Genomic DNA, 17,343 nt, shown 5'->3' on the forward strand with positions numbered 1-17,343 from the left:
TTTTTGTTGAATTCAATCACCAGCTGAGTATCATTAGCATAGGTGATAATATGGACTCCGAAGGGGAGATCTGTTTCGGTAAGGGTATGGGTATATACATTAAAAAGGCAGGGCTTAATGAGGAGCCCTGGGGTACTCCGCATTGAAGTTTTTTTTTTTTTTAGAGGATACTTCGTTGTGGAACACTTGAAATAATCTCTTATCTAAAAACGACTGAAATCAGGCCAGTGCGGCACCGGAGATACCTATGTTGCTCAACCTTTGGATTAAAATGTGGTGATTAACGGTATCAATATGTTAGCAACAAGGACCCCCTGATGTGGATTGATATCCTGGGACAGGGTAAACAATATATGTGAAATAACACTCCCAGGCATACACTTAAAGAATTTACACAATAGATTAAACAAACAAACTAGTTCAGTATTAGAGAAAATACATTTTTTAATTTGATTTTTTGCTCTTTCTGAAACCTGACCCGCCGGCAGAGTATCGTGTAGCAGCTGTTCCCTCGTAGAAATCCCGGAGTAACGTGCGCGCCGCTTTAAAAGAATGAACCCGCATCATAACGCCGCCGCTGTATACTTGATAGCCTGACTACGAGGGAAAAACGGCAATACTTGTATAAAACGCTCTAGCGGAGCTGCTTGTGACCGGCGGTTAAGTATAACTTAATCACATCGCCAACGCCGGAATTACTTCTATTATAGTTTTTACACGCCAACAAGAGGAAAGATTGACACCACTTACAAACAACGTTCCCCTATACTTTGGTGTAACGTTGTGGTGCCACGCAGACAAATAGACCCCAGATGAAAAGCGCATCACAGATCTTTGAGGGGAATTGTCATCACTTTTAACCTAAATCGACCCATGTTATGAATACATCATTGGATACGCAAGAAAATTAGAAACAATAAATCAAGTTTGAAATTTGACAACACTACCCAAATTCAGCTTCAGTTCTGGCCCGGTACAAGAGTACTACTTGGAAATTTGATGGTAAAAGTCCTGATGAAGGCATAATCTATATGTCGAAACGCGTCGACCGGATGCCATCTAACCTCTCTTTTTAACTTGTTTTTGAATACACCTGTATTATTATATTCTTATTTTATCAATTTTGATCAATGCACTGATTTTTAATATCTCTCCTTTTAAATCAAATTAAAAAATGTATTTTCTCTAATACTGAACTAGTTTGTTTGTTTAATCTATTGTGTAAATTCTTTAAGTGTATGCCTGGGAGTGTTATTTCACATATAGTGATTAACGGTATCAAAAGCCGCGCTAAGATCAAGTAGCAGGACTACCGCTGTACCACCCGAATCAATTATTTTTCTGGTTTCCTCTACTACCGAGATCAGGGCCGTTTCTGTTCCCTGAAGTGGGCGGAAACCCGCCTGAGTGTGATCGAGAAGGTTGTTGGTCTCAAGAAAGGAGGAAAGAATCGTGTTGACGTATTTTTCCGTAATTTTACTTATCCCGGGCAAAAGAGAAATAGGCCGGTAGTTTCCTAAAACAGACGGGTCCAGGGAGGGTTTTTTCAGCAGGGCCTTCACCATGGCTTCCTTCCAGGCGGGGGGGGGACCATTTCTGATGCGAGTGAGGTGTTGACTAATTCTAGGATTACCGAAGGACAACATCTGCTACCTGTGTGAGCCTACGCATGGGAGCGGGGTCTTTAGGAGAGCCACTTTTAACTTTGAGGTACAATTTTTCCAATTCTGGCATTTCTAAGGGCGGAAAGTAATCAAGGCTAGGCTGCCCGTTACCGGGGGGAGTGAGTAGGATATCTTTATTAAGAGGGGGAAAGGATGAAAAAATAGTGTTAATTTTTGTGACAAAGAATTCGTCGAGATTGTCACACTGGGTACCTGAAGTGTCGGAGTAGACAGGATTTGGAGGAGGTTTTGAGAGTGTTTTCACAACCTTAAAGATCTCTCGCGTCGAGTTAGATGCAGCTAGGATTTTTCCCTCGTAGTAGCTGGCCTGTACAGTTCTAATATTGGCTTTGTAGAGGCTGATATTTTTCCTTTATTTCTCTTTAGAATCTGGGGAGAAATTTTTTCTCCATGCTCTCAGTTTTTTTTACAACTCTGTTTTAAGACTCGGAGAGCATCCGTATACCACGGTTTTTTAGGGTTTTTAGCCTTAATTTTCAAATCTTTTTCAGGGATAAGGGAATCCAGATAACCTGTGTTCCAGCGGTTGATATTTTCGTTGACTGTGACTATATCTGCCGAGGGTGCAGGTTTGGAGGTTTTCAAAGTAGTGGCCCATTGTTCTGATGACAGATTAGACCAGGGCCTGGCTTTTACAGGAACGGGGGCAATTTTCATAATTTTTCCTGGTGGGGACCATGTGAATGGTATGATAAAGTGATCAGACCAGGGAACCAGTATAGGGTTTTCCCCGACCAGAAAGTCTAAGTTCGAGAAAATTGCGTCCAGTGAGTGGCCCTTTATAGGAGTGCTTTTAGAGACTTAGTGAGACAGTTGGAAGACCACAAGATCTTTAATTAGTTCTGCCGCCAAGGTGTGTGAGGGGTCGTCAAAATGGAGATTAAAGTCCCCAAGTATAGAGAAGTTGGCGGATGAGCTGGCTAAATTAGCAACCGAGTCGGGAAGAGATTTGCAGAAATTCAGGGAAGGCCCGGGGGGTCTATAGATTAACATGCCTCTGAGAGTAAGTACGGGGCTAAATTCGATGGTGAATATGACATTCTCACAGTCTATGGCAGGGCTGCCCAGGATTCTGCAGGTCAGTTCGTGTTTATAAATGATAGCGATTCAGTCGCCTTTCCCTACTGGGCGATTCATCCTAGTGATGGCATAGCCCAGGGGTAAGGCTTGGATGAGGTCAGGATCAGAATTAGGGGAGAGCCATGTTTCTGTAAGAAAGATCGCCTCCGGGGCGATAGAGATTTAATAGAGATAGAATAGAGATTTCGGTGGCGTGGCATGGCAGAGATCTGCATTTTATTAAAAACATTTTAAAATTCACGTTATTAGTGATAGGGGGGTAAATTGTGTCCTAGCAGAAGGGTACAATGTGGACAAAGTGGAGGAAAGCTGTACGGTGTAATGGTATGCTTACATGATTCCATCAGGGAGGAGTTTAGGTGGAGGAGTGCCTCTGAGCTATAGCGTAGCCGCTGGATGGCACGGGGGTCCTGGCCCCGGCCTTGGCGCAGACGGGCTTTTCTTTGACGCTCCTTCGGCGCAACTGCGGCGCCCGCTGCGCGCGACTGCGGCGCGTCCGCTGCGCGACCGGGAAAGCATTGCTTTATATACACTCGATTGGGCCGGACGACTAGACCGCTAACCCTGACCCCCAAGATGGCGTTCCTGCCAACTAGCAATGTAGCCGGGTCTCCCTCCGCGCAAACTGGAACACCTGCGGCGGAACAGGAAGGAGGGGTGTGCAAGATTTATAGCGGGACAACTGGGATACGGTGAGCAATAACGAGCAATAACGAGGCTAAAATACTTAATTTTTAAAAGCTAGTGCAATTGAGACAGGTACATGTAAAACTTTTAAACACTAGAGGTCTGTGCAAAATAGCAAGTACAAAGTGCAAATCTAAAGAACTGTGGTGCCCTCAGCGCGTACCTGACTAACCAGCCTGTTGTTCCATTCAAGATACCTACCGTTGTCTTGTAGGTCAGTGGAGCCTACATGAGCCTATACTCAGCAGCCATATAAAAATTCAGCCCTCTCTGAGCAGATGGACTAATCCACTACCCCATTATCCATTTTGCTAAGAGAGGTTTCTTTACTTCTCTGCCCTGTTTTCTTTTGGCACACTCCTTGAGCTGAATTTTTTTTTTTACCTCTAAACAGGTGGTGTGTTATCTCAACTGTGCCTATCCATTTGGATTTAATTCTGTATCCTAGTATTTTAACAACAGTGGTTAATTTATGCCAAGATTGAATGTGGTGGTCGTAAGGCTTGTTTTTAGAGATCGCACCTTTCATTTTTTTAATCAACTGTCTCAGATCCAGAGCAAGAGAGAAAGGCAGAAAAGAGAGAAAGAGAAAGTTAGCAAAACTGTGACAAAGTGAGAAAAGATACAGGAAGTGTGTATTGGGTGGATTACCGAGGCTTTAGGTGGAACCAACAATATGTTTGGCACAGCTGACATTCAACAGCCCTAGAGGCAGGCTCACAAATAAAGATTTAAGCCTCGGCACTTACTTGTTTTTTTAAACTAATCAAGCACTGTTACACAGTAAGCCTTCATTCTTACTCCCTCCAATTCCCCCTCAGGCTAACCGAACATTTAGGCCTATTAGGATGGCGGCCACCCCCGAGGTGGAGGGACCATCCGCAGGGGCAGCAGCGGTAGCAGCGGTCCCTCCGTTGCAATTAGGATGCGACCGCCACCCTGGTGGTCACATCCCGTATCTTTAACCTTGCAGCGGGTGCTGCTTGAAGCAGCACCCGCCGCAAGTATAAAAATGCATGATTTGCATTTACATGCACAACGCGGCAGGCACCGCGTGGTGCCTGCCGCTTTGTGCATGTAAATGCAGGGGGGGTACCATAGGTACCCCCAATGTGAACCCCCCCTCCCCCTTCACCCTGGGGGCCCGCAAAGGGGTCCCAGAAACAAAGATCCACATACTTTTCCACAGCAGAAAAGCAGCCGTGGAAAAGCATGTCTCACCACACATCCTAATTTGGCTGACGGTGTCTTGCAGACACCGCCACCAAATAGTGCTCATCATCCCGTGGATCAGCGGCCGACGGACCTGCCGTCCACCGCTGTTCCCAACGGCATCCCACCGCCATCCTAATCTGGCGGTGGGTGTTTTCTGTCACCGCGGCGGTGAATCCACATCCTCCGGGCCGGCGGTGGCAGAGGATGAAAATTCACTGCCATCATAGTCGACCCCAAAGTTGTCTATCCAGACTCTTGTAAAGCCACCAGTTGTCCCTTCTATTGACCACTGTGTCTTCCCTCACTGCTTCTATAGTTGTGTCAGATGCTGTATTGGTTCTTTAGGAGTTACAATAAACCCCAAAACACATTCAGCCATGTGTTAATCCCAAAAAAACACCACCTTCATCCTGCGCAAAAGGAACCCTGCTCCCTGAAGGCCACGCAGCTTACATGGATCATCTACCACGACTGCCTGTCAGCACCAATTCCCCAATTCCGCTTGACTACAGAAGTCTCTCCTTTGAAGCAAATGCTCCTAAAAGGGCTGTATTTAATCACTCCTTTCCTATTTTCTAAGATATCTTTCGGACAATGAACCCTACATCTGTAATTCACCTCTTCCATTCTTTTGACATTTTCATCCCATGACGCTCACTCCATGAGTGACAAAAGCAAACTTATCAAGCCAGGAATTACGCTTTAGTTAGATGACGATACATCTTGTCATTGCACGCTTGTGTACAGGAAGCATGCCTGTAAATCTTAATACAGATGTCGATTTTTAGGCATTTTCCAATGCATTTTATTAACTTTAACAAAAAAAGTAAAACCCTAAGGAAATGATAAATGACATCTAAATTCCATGCATTGACGTGCTATTTTGTAAGTCGTGTCTGCGGGGTTTGCTGCTAAGGTGCGCCAAATGGGCAAGTAGTACAGATCATTTCGTTATCTTTCAACATTAGCCTGCCAAACCTATAAAATGTGGCAACCGCTTGTCAGTTCTATCATGTAATAATGAGTCACGAGTACACTGTTGCAGATCTTAAGGTGGTGTGTTCTTCTGCCAGATCATCTTGCAATTAAAAAGGGCACAATGGCATTACTGTTCCAAGCAACCGAACAGAGATGCATCATTGTATGAGGCCCTAATACCACCCACAGCCGAATGCAGACTTTAAAGCCCTCCAAACCCCCCCCCCCCTCCCCAACCACGCGCACACAGAGCAATGTTAGATAAGGGAATGAGGTAGAAGGTCAGGAGGTTTATACTTCAAATACATTGCATAATAAAGCTATTTCAGAGCGTCAAGAGGCTGCAGGAATTCTGAGAACATCCAGTGAGCTGTGCAGCAGGTCAACATACAAGATCAGCGACAAAAATAGAGACAAGAAAAACAGCCATGTGATATTTAAGGAACTGAAAGATGCCGCGGTCAGGAAACAACACTGGAAAACCTAACTGGCCCCCCACATTGTTGGCATTGCCACTAAACAGCTGAAAACTTGCAATGCCAGACACCTGCTTAAATAGCAAAAACTCAAGCTGGTGACAACTTGTAAATGCTTCGCATGGATAGGAAGGATCATTTTCTTCCACCTCCTTTCATCTTTTGTGTGTGACATCAGTGCATTGGCAGCCATACTGGGTATTCATAAACTGTGGTTCGAAAGTGAAGGTTGATTGCTTTGTATACCGCGCCACCCACTTAGCACAATTTGCAGCCAGGCAGTCAGTGGCATACGGCAAAGATAAGGGGCTCCTCTGCAGAATGTGAAGAGGGACCCCTGAGTCTGCCATATCTCACAAATATTTATTGGCCATCGGCATGACATTCATATGTGCAGACTTCTGTTCTGTGCTTACTTGGCTTGTAGAGGATTTCATAGGACAGATGATGTCTATATAAATAAGACTTTGCCCAGCAAAGTTGCCAGTAGGTAGTTATAGTTAGGGCCTTGTTTCCATGGGAAAAGCGTTTTTTGATTTGCCTATATCTTTAGTGCCATTTGACAAAAATTCACATTTCCCTCAAAAAGTGTCCTACTGTTATTAGTTGTGCATGGAAAGTTTCAAGATGATCTGTCAAGTGGGGGGCTGAGAAAAGGGGGGGTACAACAAAAAGTGTTTCCGATGTTAATTCCTATAGGGATTTTGAACATGATACAGCCTGAACAGCTGGACAGAATTACACCAAATTTGGCAGAAAGCAGGATCTTGGTTCAGAAAGAGGGCTTTTTAGGTCGAGCCTAGGCAGCCCCCATGTGCTGTCTTCTAGCCATGCTGTTTCTACTCTACGGGCTTTCAGCACGTCATCCATTTTCATTAGTTCCTTGGAGTTCCTTTTTAAATGTCTTTCTTTTGAGTGATAAATCGGTGCCATTTGTCCCTCCCTTTGGTATTTTTGTAATTCCCATGGTCACTGGCCCTTTCACGTCTTCTTTCTCCTGTGTGCATTTATGTTGTTTTCGACAGACTATTTTGTTTTTAGTTTGCCTTGCCTTTGGATTGCGGATTGTTGGGTTTTAGGGGTGGTCAAACAACTGTGCTTAAGTCAACACGATTACCTGCTTAGCTGACTGCATTTTCATATTTAAAGAGTCCACAAAACGGGAGATACAGAACCCCCTCTTCCATGTTAACATATTTTTAATTTATGTGCTTTTGGTACATATAAAATGACAATATAGCGAACTCCACCCCAAGATATCGGAGCTCACCAGTGAGGTCCAGAGTTTGTCACCTCAGGCCATGCTTGTTAGTTGACGTCGCAGTCTGTGAATGCCATCCTGGTTATCTTAAAGTGGTGTCATTTCCATCCACTAGATGACAGCACTGCGGTTCTGCGAACTGTCTGATGTTCCGCCTTAGGCTTGCAGCATTAAAGTTCATTTACAGAACTAACCTACAACAAGTGAGCGCCAGCAAAAGGTGACAAAAACTATGTCTGATGTCTGACGCTATATCAACTAAGTCACTTCAGGCTCCTCAGAGTGAACAGAGAAATGAAAGAGATGGCAGCAGAGTGAGCTGCTGAACCGGGCTGGGATGTGGCGGTGATTCTGCTGCTTTTTGTCTCGTACGCCGCGCCTGATTAAAAGGATCTGAATCCGCTGCTTAGCTACATAATTGAGAGGTGGGAAACATAACACGACGAATCTTAAGCTAGTTAGTGACTCCCATGACACAGATGACCACCTCTTCCAGTGTTTCAGACCGGAAAACCTTGCTCAGCATTCAGAAAGAGGTAGTAGGCATTGTAACATCAGAAAAGATATCAGTAGCTTCAAATTGATTACAACAATGTCCGCTCTAATCACTGTATTCCTACCAGGTTATACAAACCATCATAATCCTGAGTCAACCATTGGCTAAATTAAGTAGAGTGTGTGCACATTGGCCACATAATTGTCTAAACAGCACTTAAAATAAGAGTGAACTCCTCATGGAAGCAACATCTAGTGATCTATATGTCTTTTGTATATTTTGTCAACTGTTTGTATAGTTCATTTTATCATTGAACTGATTTGCTTTTGTAATATGGGCACCGTCTTCGCATATTTCTGGAATTTAAACTTCTTGTGTGATTTTCATTCTCTATAGTTAACAGAAATTTTAACGGGGTTAGTAATGGTGTGTGTCAATGGGAAAGTAAAATATGCTATTACCTACGAGCTTTGTGGAGGTATTAGTTGCACAGATGTATGCAGCAGAACTTTACTTTTTTCCGTTCAGTGTCGTCATTGGTTGTGGTGACCTGCCTATATACATTCTTTTATAGCGAGCATAGCCAAAACAGGTAAGTAGGTGTGATGCGGTGTGGTGCTTGTGATGGAGCGTTATGCAACATGCTTACATATTAATTTATTTGATGGCTTTTTTTGACAGCATATTAATTATGTCTCCCATCATTGATTTACCACAAAATGTGAGGTCTATAATGGCAAATGTAAAGGAATGGATAATGTGCTGCATGGCTAAACACTTAGATGGTCCCAAAGGCGAAACCTCTTGGCTATGCCAATGCTTCTTTAATCATGACATCCTTTTTATATGTATTGGGCTATCCATTGATTAGTTGCGTTTGGTGGCAAATGTTAAGCATTAATGGTCTAGTTGAATAAAGATAAATGTGTGTTATAGCCATGAATAGTGTTTCCTTCAAATTTGCCATTTTTAGTTGAGTTGTATAGTTGTTTGTCCTTTATCTGGCCAGTGTATACTGTTTACTAGACAGGTATACAGGACTATAGTTCAGATCCAATATTGCATGTGTGTAAGTTTGTTATGCTTCTGTCTAGCGTTTTTGGTCTGGTAAAGGCAAATCATAGGTGTAACTGGAAAGGTTTTGCTTACTGAGTACGGTTGGGTAGAAAGTACTGCTGAGTCCAAAATTGGCAGGTCAAGGGGTGAGATACAGCACTTCACTATAAACAAGCATTTGCAATAAAATAGGTCTCACATTTACGCGAGTTTAAGCTATTGGCATTGTAAATGACAATGCTTTTTATTTAAGTTTTAAAAACGAAAACAAAAATAAAAGGCTTTGTTATTTGTAATGTGAATAGCTCAAACTTGCGTAAATGCGAGACCTATTGCATTGCAAATGCTTGTTTAGGACTTGTGCCCTGTGAAAAACAGTATTGGCTTACGCTTGAACCTAAAAGGTTTAGTAGAAGGCCTTGGCTTACACTAGACATAAAACAAACCAAATACTTCTATATTAAAATTAAAAGCTCAACACCCGAATGTGCGGCACTCTCCCCGCGGCAAAGTTAGTGGGAGGTTCAGAATCGGCGCAGTCGCGATTTGAAATGGTGAGGGATGATTTCAGGAAAAGAGAACAGGAAATGAAGGGACTGCACAAGAGGGCAGGGAAGGGGGAGAGAGGGAATCAGGAAGCAGAGGCAGAGAATGAACAGATGGGAGGGAGAGGTAGAAGAGATTTGTGGAGTCGAGAACCTGGATGAGAGGGGGGATGTGGTACAGAGAAGAGAGAGAGGAGAGGCAGAGAAAAGTGTGGACAGAGAGGGAGGGAAGAGTGTGGAAAAGAGAGTGAGGGAAGAGTGTGGAAAAGAGGCAGAGAAGAGTGTGAAAAGAAGACACAGAAGAGTGTGCATAGAGAGGGAGGGAAGAGTGTTGAAAGAAGAGGCAGGCAGGGGGAGACGAGAAGGGAAGAAGTGGAGGAAGGCAATTTGAGTGTAATGGCAAGGGAGAAGCACGATGAGGGAGCCCAAGACTGAAACAAGGGTGAAAAAGCATGGAGCGGGAGACAGAGTACAGGAAGAAAGAGAGCGCAGATAGGGAGTCCGAAAGTGCAGCAGAGAAGAGAAGCACGGAGAGGGAGCCCGAGAGTGCAGCAGGGGCGAGAAGCATGGAGAGGGAGCCCAGAGTGCAGCAAGGGGGGAGAAGCACAGAGACAAAGCCCGACAGTGCAGCAAGGGAGAGAGGAACGGAGAAGGAGCCTGAGAGTGCAGCAGGGGAGAGAGGCATGGAGCGGGAGCCCGAGAGTGCAGCATGGGCGAGAAGCATGGAGAGGGAGCCCAGAGTGCAGCAAGGGGGGGAGAAGCGCAGAGAGGAAGCTCGAGATTGCAGCAGGGGACAGAAGAACAGAGAGGGAGCCTGAGAGTGCAGCAGGAAAGAGAAGCACAGAGAGGAAGACAGAAAGAAGAAAGGGAAGAGAAGCACAGAGAGGGAGCCCGAAAGTGCCGCTAGGAAGAGAGGGAGTCTGAAAGTGTCGTTAGGAAGAGAGGCACAGAGAGGGAGCCTGAGAGTACTGTTAGGGAGAGAGGCACAGAGAGGGAGAATCAGAGTGCTGTTAGGGGGAGAGGCACGGAGAGGGAGCCCGAGAGTGCTGTTAGGGAGAGAGGCATGGAGATGAAGCCCGAGAGTGCTGTTAGGGAGAGAGGCATGGAAAGGGACCACTGGGGCTGTGTGTTCCTGGGGCAGAATGTGTGTAGCTATCAATCCGCATGCATGCATACAGTGTCAAGGATGCACTTGTGTGTGTGCATGAATGGGAAAGGTGTGACAGTGTGCATAAAGTTTACATTAGGCTGCCTTTTCCAGTGGAACCGGCACGGGGAAGGCTATTAAGAGATTAGGGAAAGCAGCCTTCCATTTCTACTTATTTTGTGAATAAAATAATATTTTTGTAGGCACCAGGAGTCTCTTTAAAGAGCTAATGTGCTGTAGGGTGTCTGCGGAGCCGATGAATGCACAGCAGCCCAACACTGCCACAGAAAGTGTCCTTGGAACTTGAATGGTGGCGTAAGTATTGTGAATATCTGGAACAAAGCTGCAGTTGGGTTTAGGTACTGTGGTATTTTATTGACTTATTATTTATCGTGTTCTAAAAGGAGCACCAACGTTATGGCGGTACAATGACCAGACGTCCCGGATTTTCCGGGACAGTCACCGTTTTTCACAATGGAATATACAAAGTAGCCATTTGGTGACTGAAATAATTAGGCTTCTTAGCAGGTACGTGTGAGTGACCCTAATAATACCCTACTCAACCTTTGGGCTGAAGCGCGAGCAAAGTGCCATTGTAGTCCCTTGACTATGTCGAGGGCAGATGTCGATAGTAGATTAAGTTCAGCTTTCTTGTTGACGCACATGCTGTGGTACGAGTTGGGGGTGCGGTACTGAGGCAACGACTAACCCGCCTAGAGGTAACTCCAGTGTGTGTTTTTTTTACCCTCTGCAGCTGGAAGCTGCTCGCATGTTACTTAACACAGTAATAAACAAACTCTTCATATTTTTTAAAGTATACAATACGATTTGAGATTGAACTCTAATGCTGACAGTTATGAGAAGCATGCCAGAGGATGCGAACTGTTGTATTTTAAGGCCGATTGAATTATTGTGAATATTGTTAATATTCTTTCATCTCTTCGTGTTCTCTGGTGATGAAAGGTGATGCGATGGAGAATGACGGTTTTTATGGGATGTTCAGGAGACGGCAAACACATTGTTGGTTATGCTTTGCTGAGGTCTTTATGCCAATAAAGTGCGACTTCTAAAAAACGGATTATGCTATATTCACGTTTCCCTTTGCGCGCGCCTCACCCTGAAGGTTTAAAAAAAAAACAAGCGCTAAAAAACAAGCACGGCCCAGCGGCCACGAAAGTTAACTGTTAATTGAGAGGGAGAGCAGGAGGTGAGCCTGCGAGTGGTGCGCACGCACGCGCACCTGGAAGAGCAACGGCTAAAGGTCCTGAGAGGAAAGCCAGGTGGCGCCTGTGCGCATTACTGTGCGCGTAACAGCACGATCTAGGCCACACAAGAAGCTGTGGTCGGCTTTTTAAAGCCCACTAACTAGAAGTTTTGCCAGAGCAACGCATGCGCTGGCTCAGGCGAGACCTACAAAACTACAGCAATGCTCTTTTATACGGCCCTCTGTAAGGTCAATAACCAAGCACCTCAGTACTATTTAGTCATGAGTATCGTCCTTCGCAGTTTTGTCAGGAAGAAAATGCTAACAGGTCCACACTGCACTGGACGTTATAAGCAGCAGCTTCATAGCAGGAGGGGCTAAATGAACAATCAAACTTACCTAATGACAAGTGGAAATCCCTGGCTTTAGGCTTCCAAATAAATGCTTGCTACAGCCAAGACCTGAATTGATGGCCTCTCTAGGAAAACTGTTCTTCCCGTGTACACATCTTGGCCGCTCCCTCACCAGCAGACTAGATGCCATCCCCAACCCCTTACAGCATACAGATAAAGCACCTGGGAATTTCCACTGCCAGACATGCTGTGTTTATGCATCAGTACGCAAACTGCATAAAACTGTCCCTGCACATATCTTTCATAAAGGATCTGTCTTCCAACAACACTATCTGCATAAACCTGCAAGCTGACTGCTCCCCATCATTTCAGAAACTGACTGTCTTTTTCCCGCTCCATGACCTGCCAAACTTAACAATACCACATTAAAGAAAAACCTCTTTGAATGAAGTAAAACCCAACTTTAAATCAGAAGCTGACTGACATCGTCTTAGAAATATGCTACGAAAAACCTCATTTCAGACTTTCAATCCAGGAAATTCAAATGCTAGCAAACCACTCTGACTTAAGAAAAATATAAAACTATGCTATAATTCGGCTTTGCCTCTCTTGGATGCAGAATTTTGTCACTAGCAAAACCTCAAAGATTTCTCCCATAATGTACACAGTAATATTCCTTATTAATATACAAAGGGCACATTTGGTGCTCGTATGCCTCAACCAACTACCACTCAACACCAAATGTCAATCCTAACCTGCAGACAGCACACAGAAACACAGTTCTCCATCTCAACACCTTGACTCTGAAATAGCTACCTCACCAATATCAAAAAAAGAACCACATTTATGTCAGTCAGTTACACTTCTCAAAACAAGGCTTCAATTCAGTGGCGGCTGGAATGTCCCGAGAGTGGTGAGGCAGGATGCATTAATAAAAAAAATATATATATATATATATATATATTTAATTTTTTTGGGAAAATATATATATATATTTTTTCCAACTTGTGCTGCTGCCTTAGGGTAAATATCTTTAAATTATAATAAACAAAAAAACTAGTATTGTATCAATTGTAAGTCAGTCATTCTTACCAGACTAGTGATTGCACAATTCAATTATTTAAAACACAATATTTGTTATGAACCAGTAGAATTAAAGCAGGTATAAAGGAGAAGGAAAGCAGGGGTGAAGTCCCAGGTGCTGCAGTTCGCTAAAGAAGTGTCTTAGAAGCATTCAATTAAAGCTGGACTAATATCTTATCAAGGGTAGCAGCAACTGGGTTACCAGTGCTGGGGGAGATGAGGTGACCCCAAGTGTGACAGTAACATTGCTGATAAAATGAATACCTGATGCCATGAATATCACAATTGAAAACAAGAGTAACCATAACCAGGGTGCTTCAGAGACAACATTTCAAATTGTGATGCCTTGGAATCACACGGCAAGGTTATGCATTTTAAGATCCTCTAAGAGGACATGAGCTGGAAAATGAACATTGTAAATATGGTATTGCGCCAAAAATTGGGTGCAGCCTATAGTACAGGAATTCTGGTACTCTTCTTCATGACAGAACCCTGCGTGTACAGCCTGATTTCTCTGAGAATATCTAAATGAATAACTTAAACAAGATGAGTTTCAGTATCATAGAGGCAAGCGGAATTCATTTTAAATATTGCAAATCTGTAGCAAAGTTGAGATTTACAGAAAATGATCCACAGTAGGTTGAAGACTGTACAAGGCTTTTGAAAGAGGGTGCTTGTTCTTACTAGCAGTAAATTCTATGTTGCAAAAGAAAGAAACCTTATATAAAATATATGCATTTCAAAATGGTATTTGATGTTGTCAACAAGGGGGTGCCGAATCAGATCGAGGTACTGAAAAATGCACATTTAGTACTGTCACAAGTCTTTGTGTTTGATATTCATCCTTTAACGGGTTTGATAAAAAAGAGGGGATACATTAATTGATTGAAGATGAGAGATGGGTAAGATAAGTGCTACAAGTATGTGTCCAATCTCTTACCATAACATGGACATTACAAAGAGGCCACACTGTTATTTGTGGATGCCACAGAATTAAAACGTTGTATAGAACCAGTCTTCAATCCATGACTGCCAGGCAGGAACGTTTCTGTTAAAGATTCTCATAGCAAGTAACCTAAAAAATCTAACATTAAGATCCCTGGTCAAACGATCTACTAACCTCATTCACCAGGGATCAGTGACTGAAAGCAGAAAAAGAACATTTAACTACAATTCTATGTTTTGGACACCTACTTCAAGAAAGTGAATCATGTTAAGAGAAGGACATGTTGTGTCCTGAAGTAATGTCAAACTCGAGATGGAAGTTCAATCCACTCAGCAGGTACAACTGCCCAGAATGCTAAGACTCTAACAGCAGAATGTTATGCAGCCAAGTTGTGGGGTTATTGACTGAGTGGAATATTACTCCCTCTTCCGCCAAGTGAAATTATGGAACAGAACTTTGTCACCACTGCCAGGGAAGTTAACTGCAACATACAGAATCTGAGATAAATGCGATTCTTCACAGGGTTACATACATACACAAAGCACAGTGCATAATACATAATACACCGCATCTTGGATTTGTCGAAAGCACTACACAACAAAGTCTACTGAAATCATTTCGTAAGCATCATTGCATACGTATCAAAATGGTCTGAGAGTGCAGAATGAACATGACACGCCAATATAATGTTACAATTATTCTGTATTGTGTCCTCAAATTAATATAATGGCAAATAAAAATGTGTGGCAGCTGTACCTATGTGCGCTTCACATGAGTGATCACTTTTTTTCTTAACATAATTACTGTTTAAGTGGTCAGAAGTTAGAAATAAAGTACAAGTTAAATGATATAAACGCCCAAACTAAACAGGAAACTCTCACATACAGATTAAGAATCCAAAAATATGGATTGAAGGACGTCTATGGTGAACCAGCTAAGCTAAGTCATTAGACAGCCCAGAAGTCTAATGGTGTATATATAATGGTGTATATATTATTTTAATTATCAAGAGTGCAACCAGATTACAGCCATAATATGGACTTCTTAGAGTAAAAGACGGCATCACAATCACTCTATTATTAGCTGGAAGTACTGGCACCTTTATGCCAGGGCTAGTTAAAATAACACCCCATAAAGTTGCATAGGCTGTTCATTAGTACGTGGTAGTGGGGAGGTAACACTTGCAACTTTCACCCCCTGCCTACCCGATACTCAGTGGTGGCAACTGGATTCAAGCCTGATTCGCCATGGCTGGTCAGCTAATCGAAACACTGAAGTACCCAGCAGCTGCTGCCATTACTGCTAAACCACTCTTGGGTCCTTGCTCACAGCCTCACTTGTGCCACTTCAAAAATTCCAAAGCTCTTGATAAACACACAGCAAACACACCGTAACTGCTTTTAATCCCTACCGGATCATTTCATTAGAGTTAGAAGACAGTCAATATGGGGAAAAGGTACAGCAGCCATAATGTAATGGCTCACTTAAGCCACTGTATGGCACGGGCCACACCAATATGTCAAATGCAAAAACGCCAGCCTTCCTAAATTCCTGCTCAGAAGGGTCTGGTGTCAGGATTACCTTGAGGAGCCCTAATGGCAACCAGGAAACATTGATCGCCAACTTTCACACGCCCTCCTTCGCTGGGAAACCAGTAGGGAAGCTTCCTAGTGCTCCGTATTGCTTGTCAGCTGATTTCTGTTCTCTCAGGATCAAATGCCCGCCAGCTTGTATTTCACATAAATCACAATCCACATCATAAAACATGTATCTGGCATCTTTGATTCAGAGAACCTAGACATCCGTTAAAAAAAGTATCCCGATTTAGAACTAGTACTTACTGCATGCTCCACAAGTGAAACACCCATCGTGGTATAAGTTTCCCATGGCCTGGCAAGCTTGGTTTGCTCCATACACACCTTTGCTGCATTTCACACATGTCCCTAAAATGGAAAAATATAAAAGTTAGATAAGTAAACCCAGAACAGATATCACAAAGACAGCTAAATGTTTGAGAATTACTGGCAGATAACTAACAGCTAGCCATTCTTAAATTAGGGTAGACTGAAAGGACTTGATTAGTATGTCCTTTAACGTAATGAATCGTTAATAGACTTCTCCATCAACAACACAACTAAACGTCTCTCATCGTGCCAATATGATGTCTGCCATCAACACCCTTCAATAAGCCAAAGCAAAGTACAATACTAACCCCATCAATAAAGCTACCAACAGAACCAGAACACTCTTCAAAACAATCACTGCATAACCTCTTGCCTGACCCTCCTATGCAACACTGTTTTGAGAAGGGCAATGTCATCAACTGCTTCCTAAGTGAAAAAATACAAAAGAGTTGACAGCACATTAACAGCATCATCTCCTTCTTCTCTTAGCCATACAATGCCACCTCTTCTTGTAGCACTTTGCAACTGTTATGCTTTCTCTAACAGAACTTGACCACATACTCAACTCCCTCAAAACCAACCTCTATTAAAGTGATGTCTTAACCCCGTCCTGCATGAAAACTCCCCAGAGACACTATGTCATTCCTACTCACTATTGTGAAGACTTCCCTCACTGAAGAAATCTTCTGAGAAGGCCTAATTAACTCTTCTATTTACAGACGCTTGGGTACAACATATGCTTGACCTGGAGTATGTACAATTTGCCGTTGGCGGGGTTTAGCTAACCTCTTTCAGCGCTGAGACCTGTCGGTGATTATGCGCTCTACAAATCCCAGTTAACATTAATGATAGGCCATATGCCATTCCTATAGGGTTTCAGGGGCGGACATTCCCTGGTGATCTCTCTTATAGAAGATGTAATGGCTGAGGGAACACTGAAACCCTTCTCTAAAATCAAGGAGGAATTTGAACTCTTCCACACTAAATTTTATTGCTAGTTCCAACTCTGACATATTGTTACTCCATATTTAGCTCACTTGATTAAACTCCCTCACTTCAGCCTGCTGTAAGCCAAGGTGACTATGTGCCAACACCCGCCACCATTTCAAGACAAGCACTGGCAAGGCCTACTGGTCTGGCTTATAAATGGACTCTCAAGTCAGATCTAAAGATCCATGCATGTTAATAACTGCCCTCCTCCCATCTGTGCTGCCTCCAGAGAGAACC

General features: G+C 43.3%; 1 protein-coding gene across 1 annotated transcript in view; it reads right to left on the reverse strand.

The window, feature by feature from the left end:
- The window catches only part of LOC147665007 (LIM domain-containing protein 1-like), a 125,252-nt gene extending 109,091 nt beyond the window's left edge, over positions 1 to 16,161 (reverse strand). The window contains exon 1 of the mRNA XM_086949824.1: positions 16,054 to 16,161. Within this exon, the coding sequence (XP_086805950.1) occupies positions 16,054 to 16,099 (46 nt within the window). The 5' untranslated portion in view covers positions 16,100 to 16,161. The remainder of the gene's footprint in view (positions 1 to 16,053) is intronic.
- Positions 16,162 to 17,343: the final 1,182 nt, after the last annotated feature.

Source organism: Lissotriton vulgaris, unplaced genomic scaffold (assembly GCF_964263255.1).
Source record: "Lissotriton vulgaris unplaced genomic scaffold, aLisVul1.2 SCAFFOLD_731, whole genome shotgun sequence".
Taxonomy (NCBI): Eukaryota; Metazoa; Chordata; class Amphibia; order Caudata; family Salamandridae; genus Lissotriton; species Lissotriton vulgaris.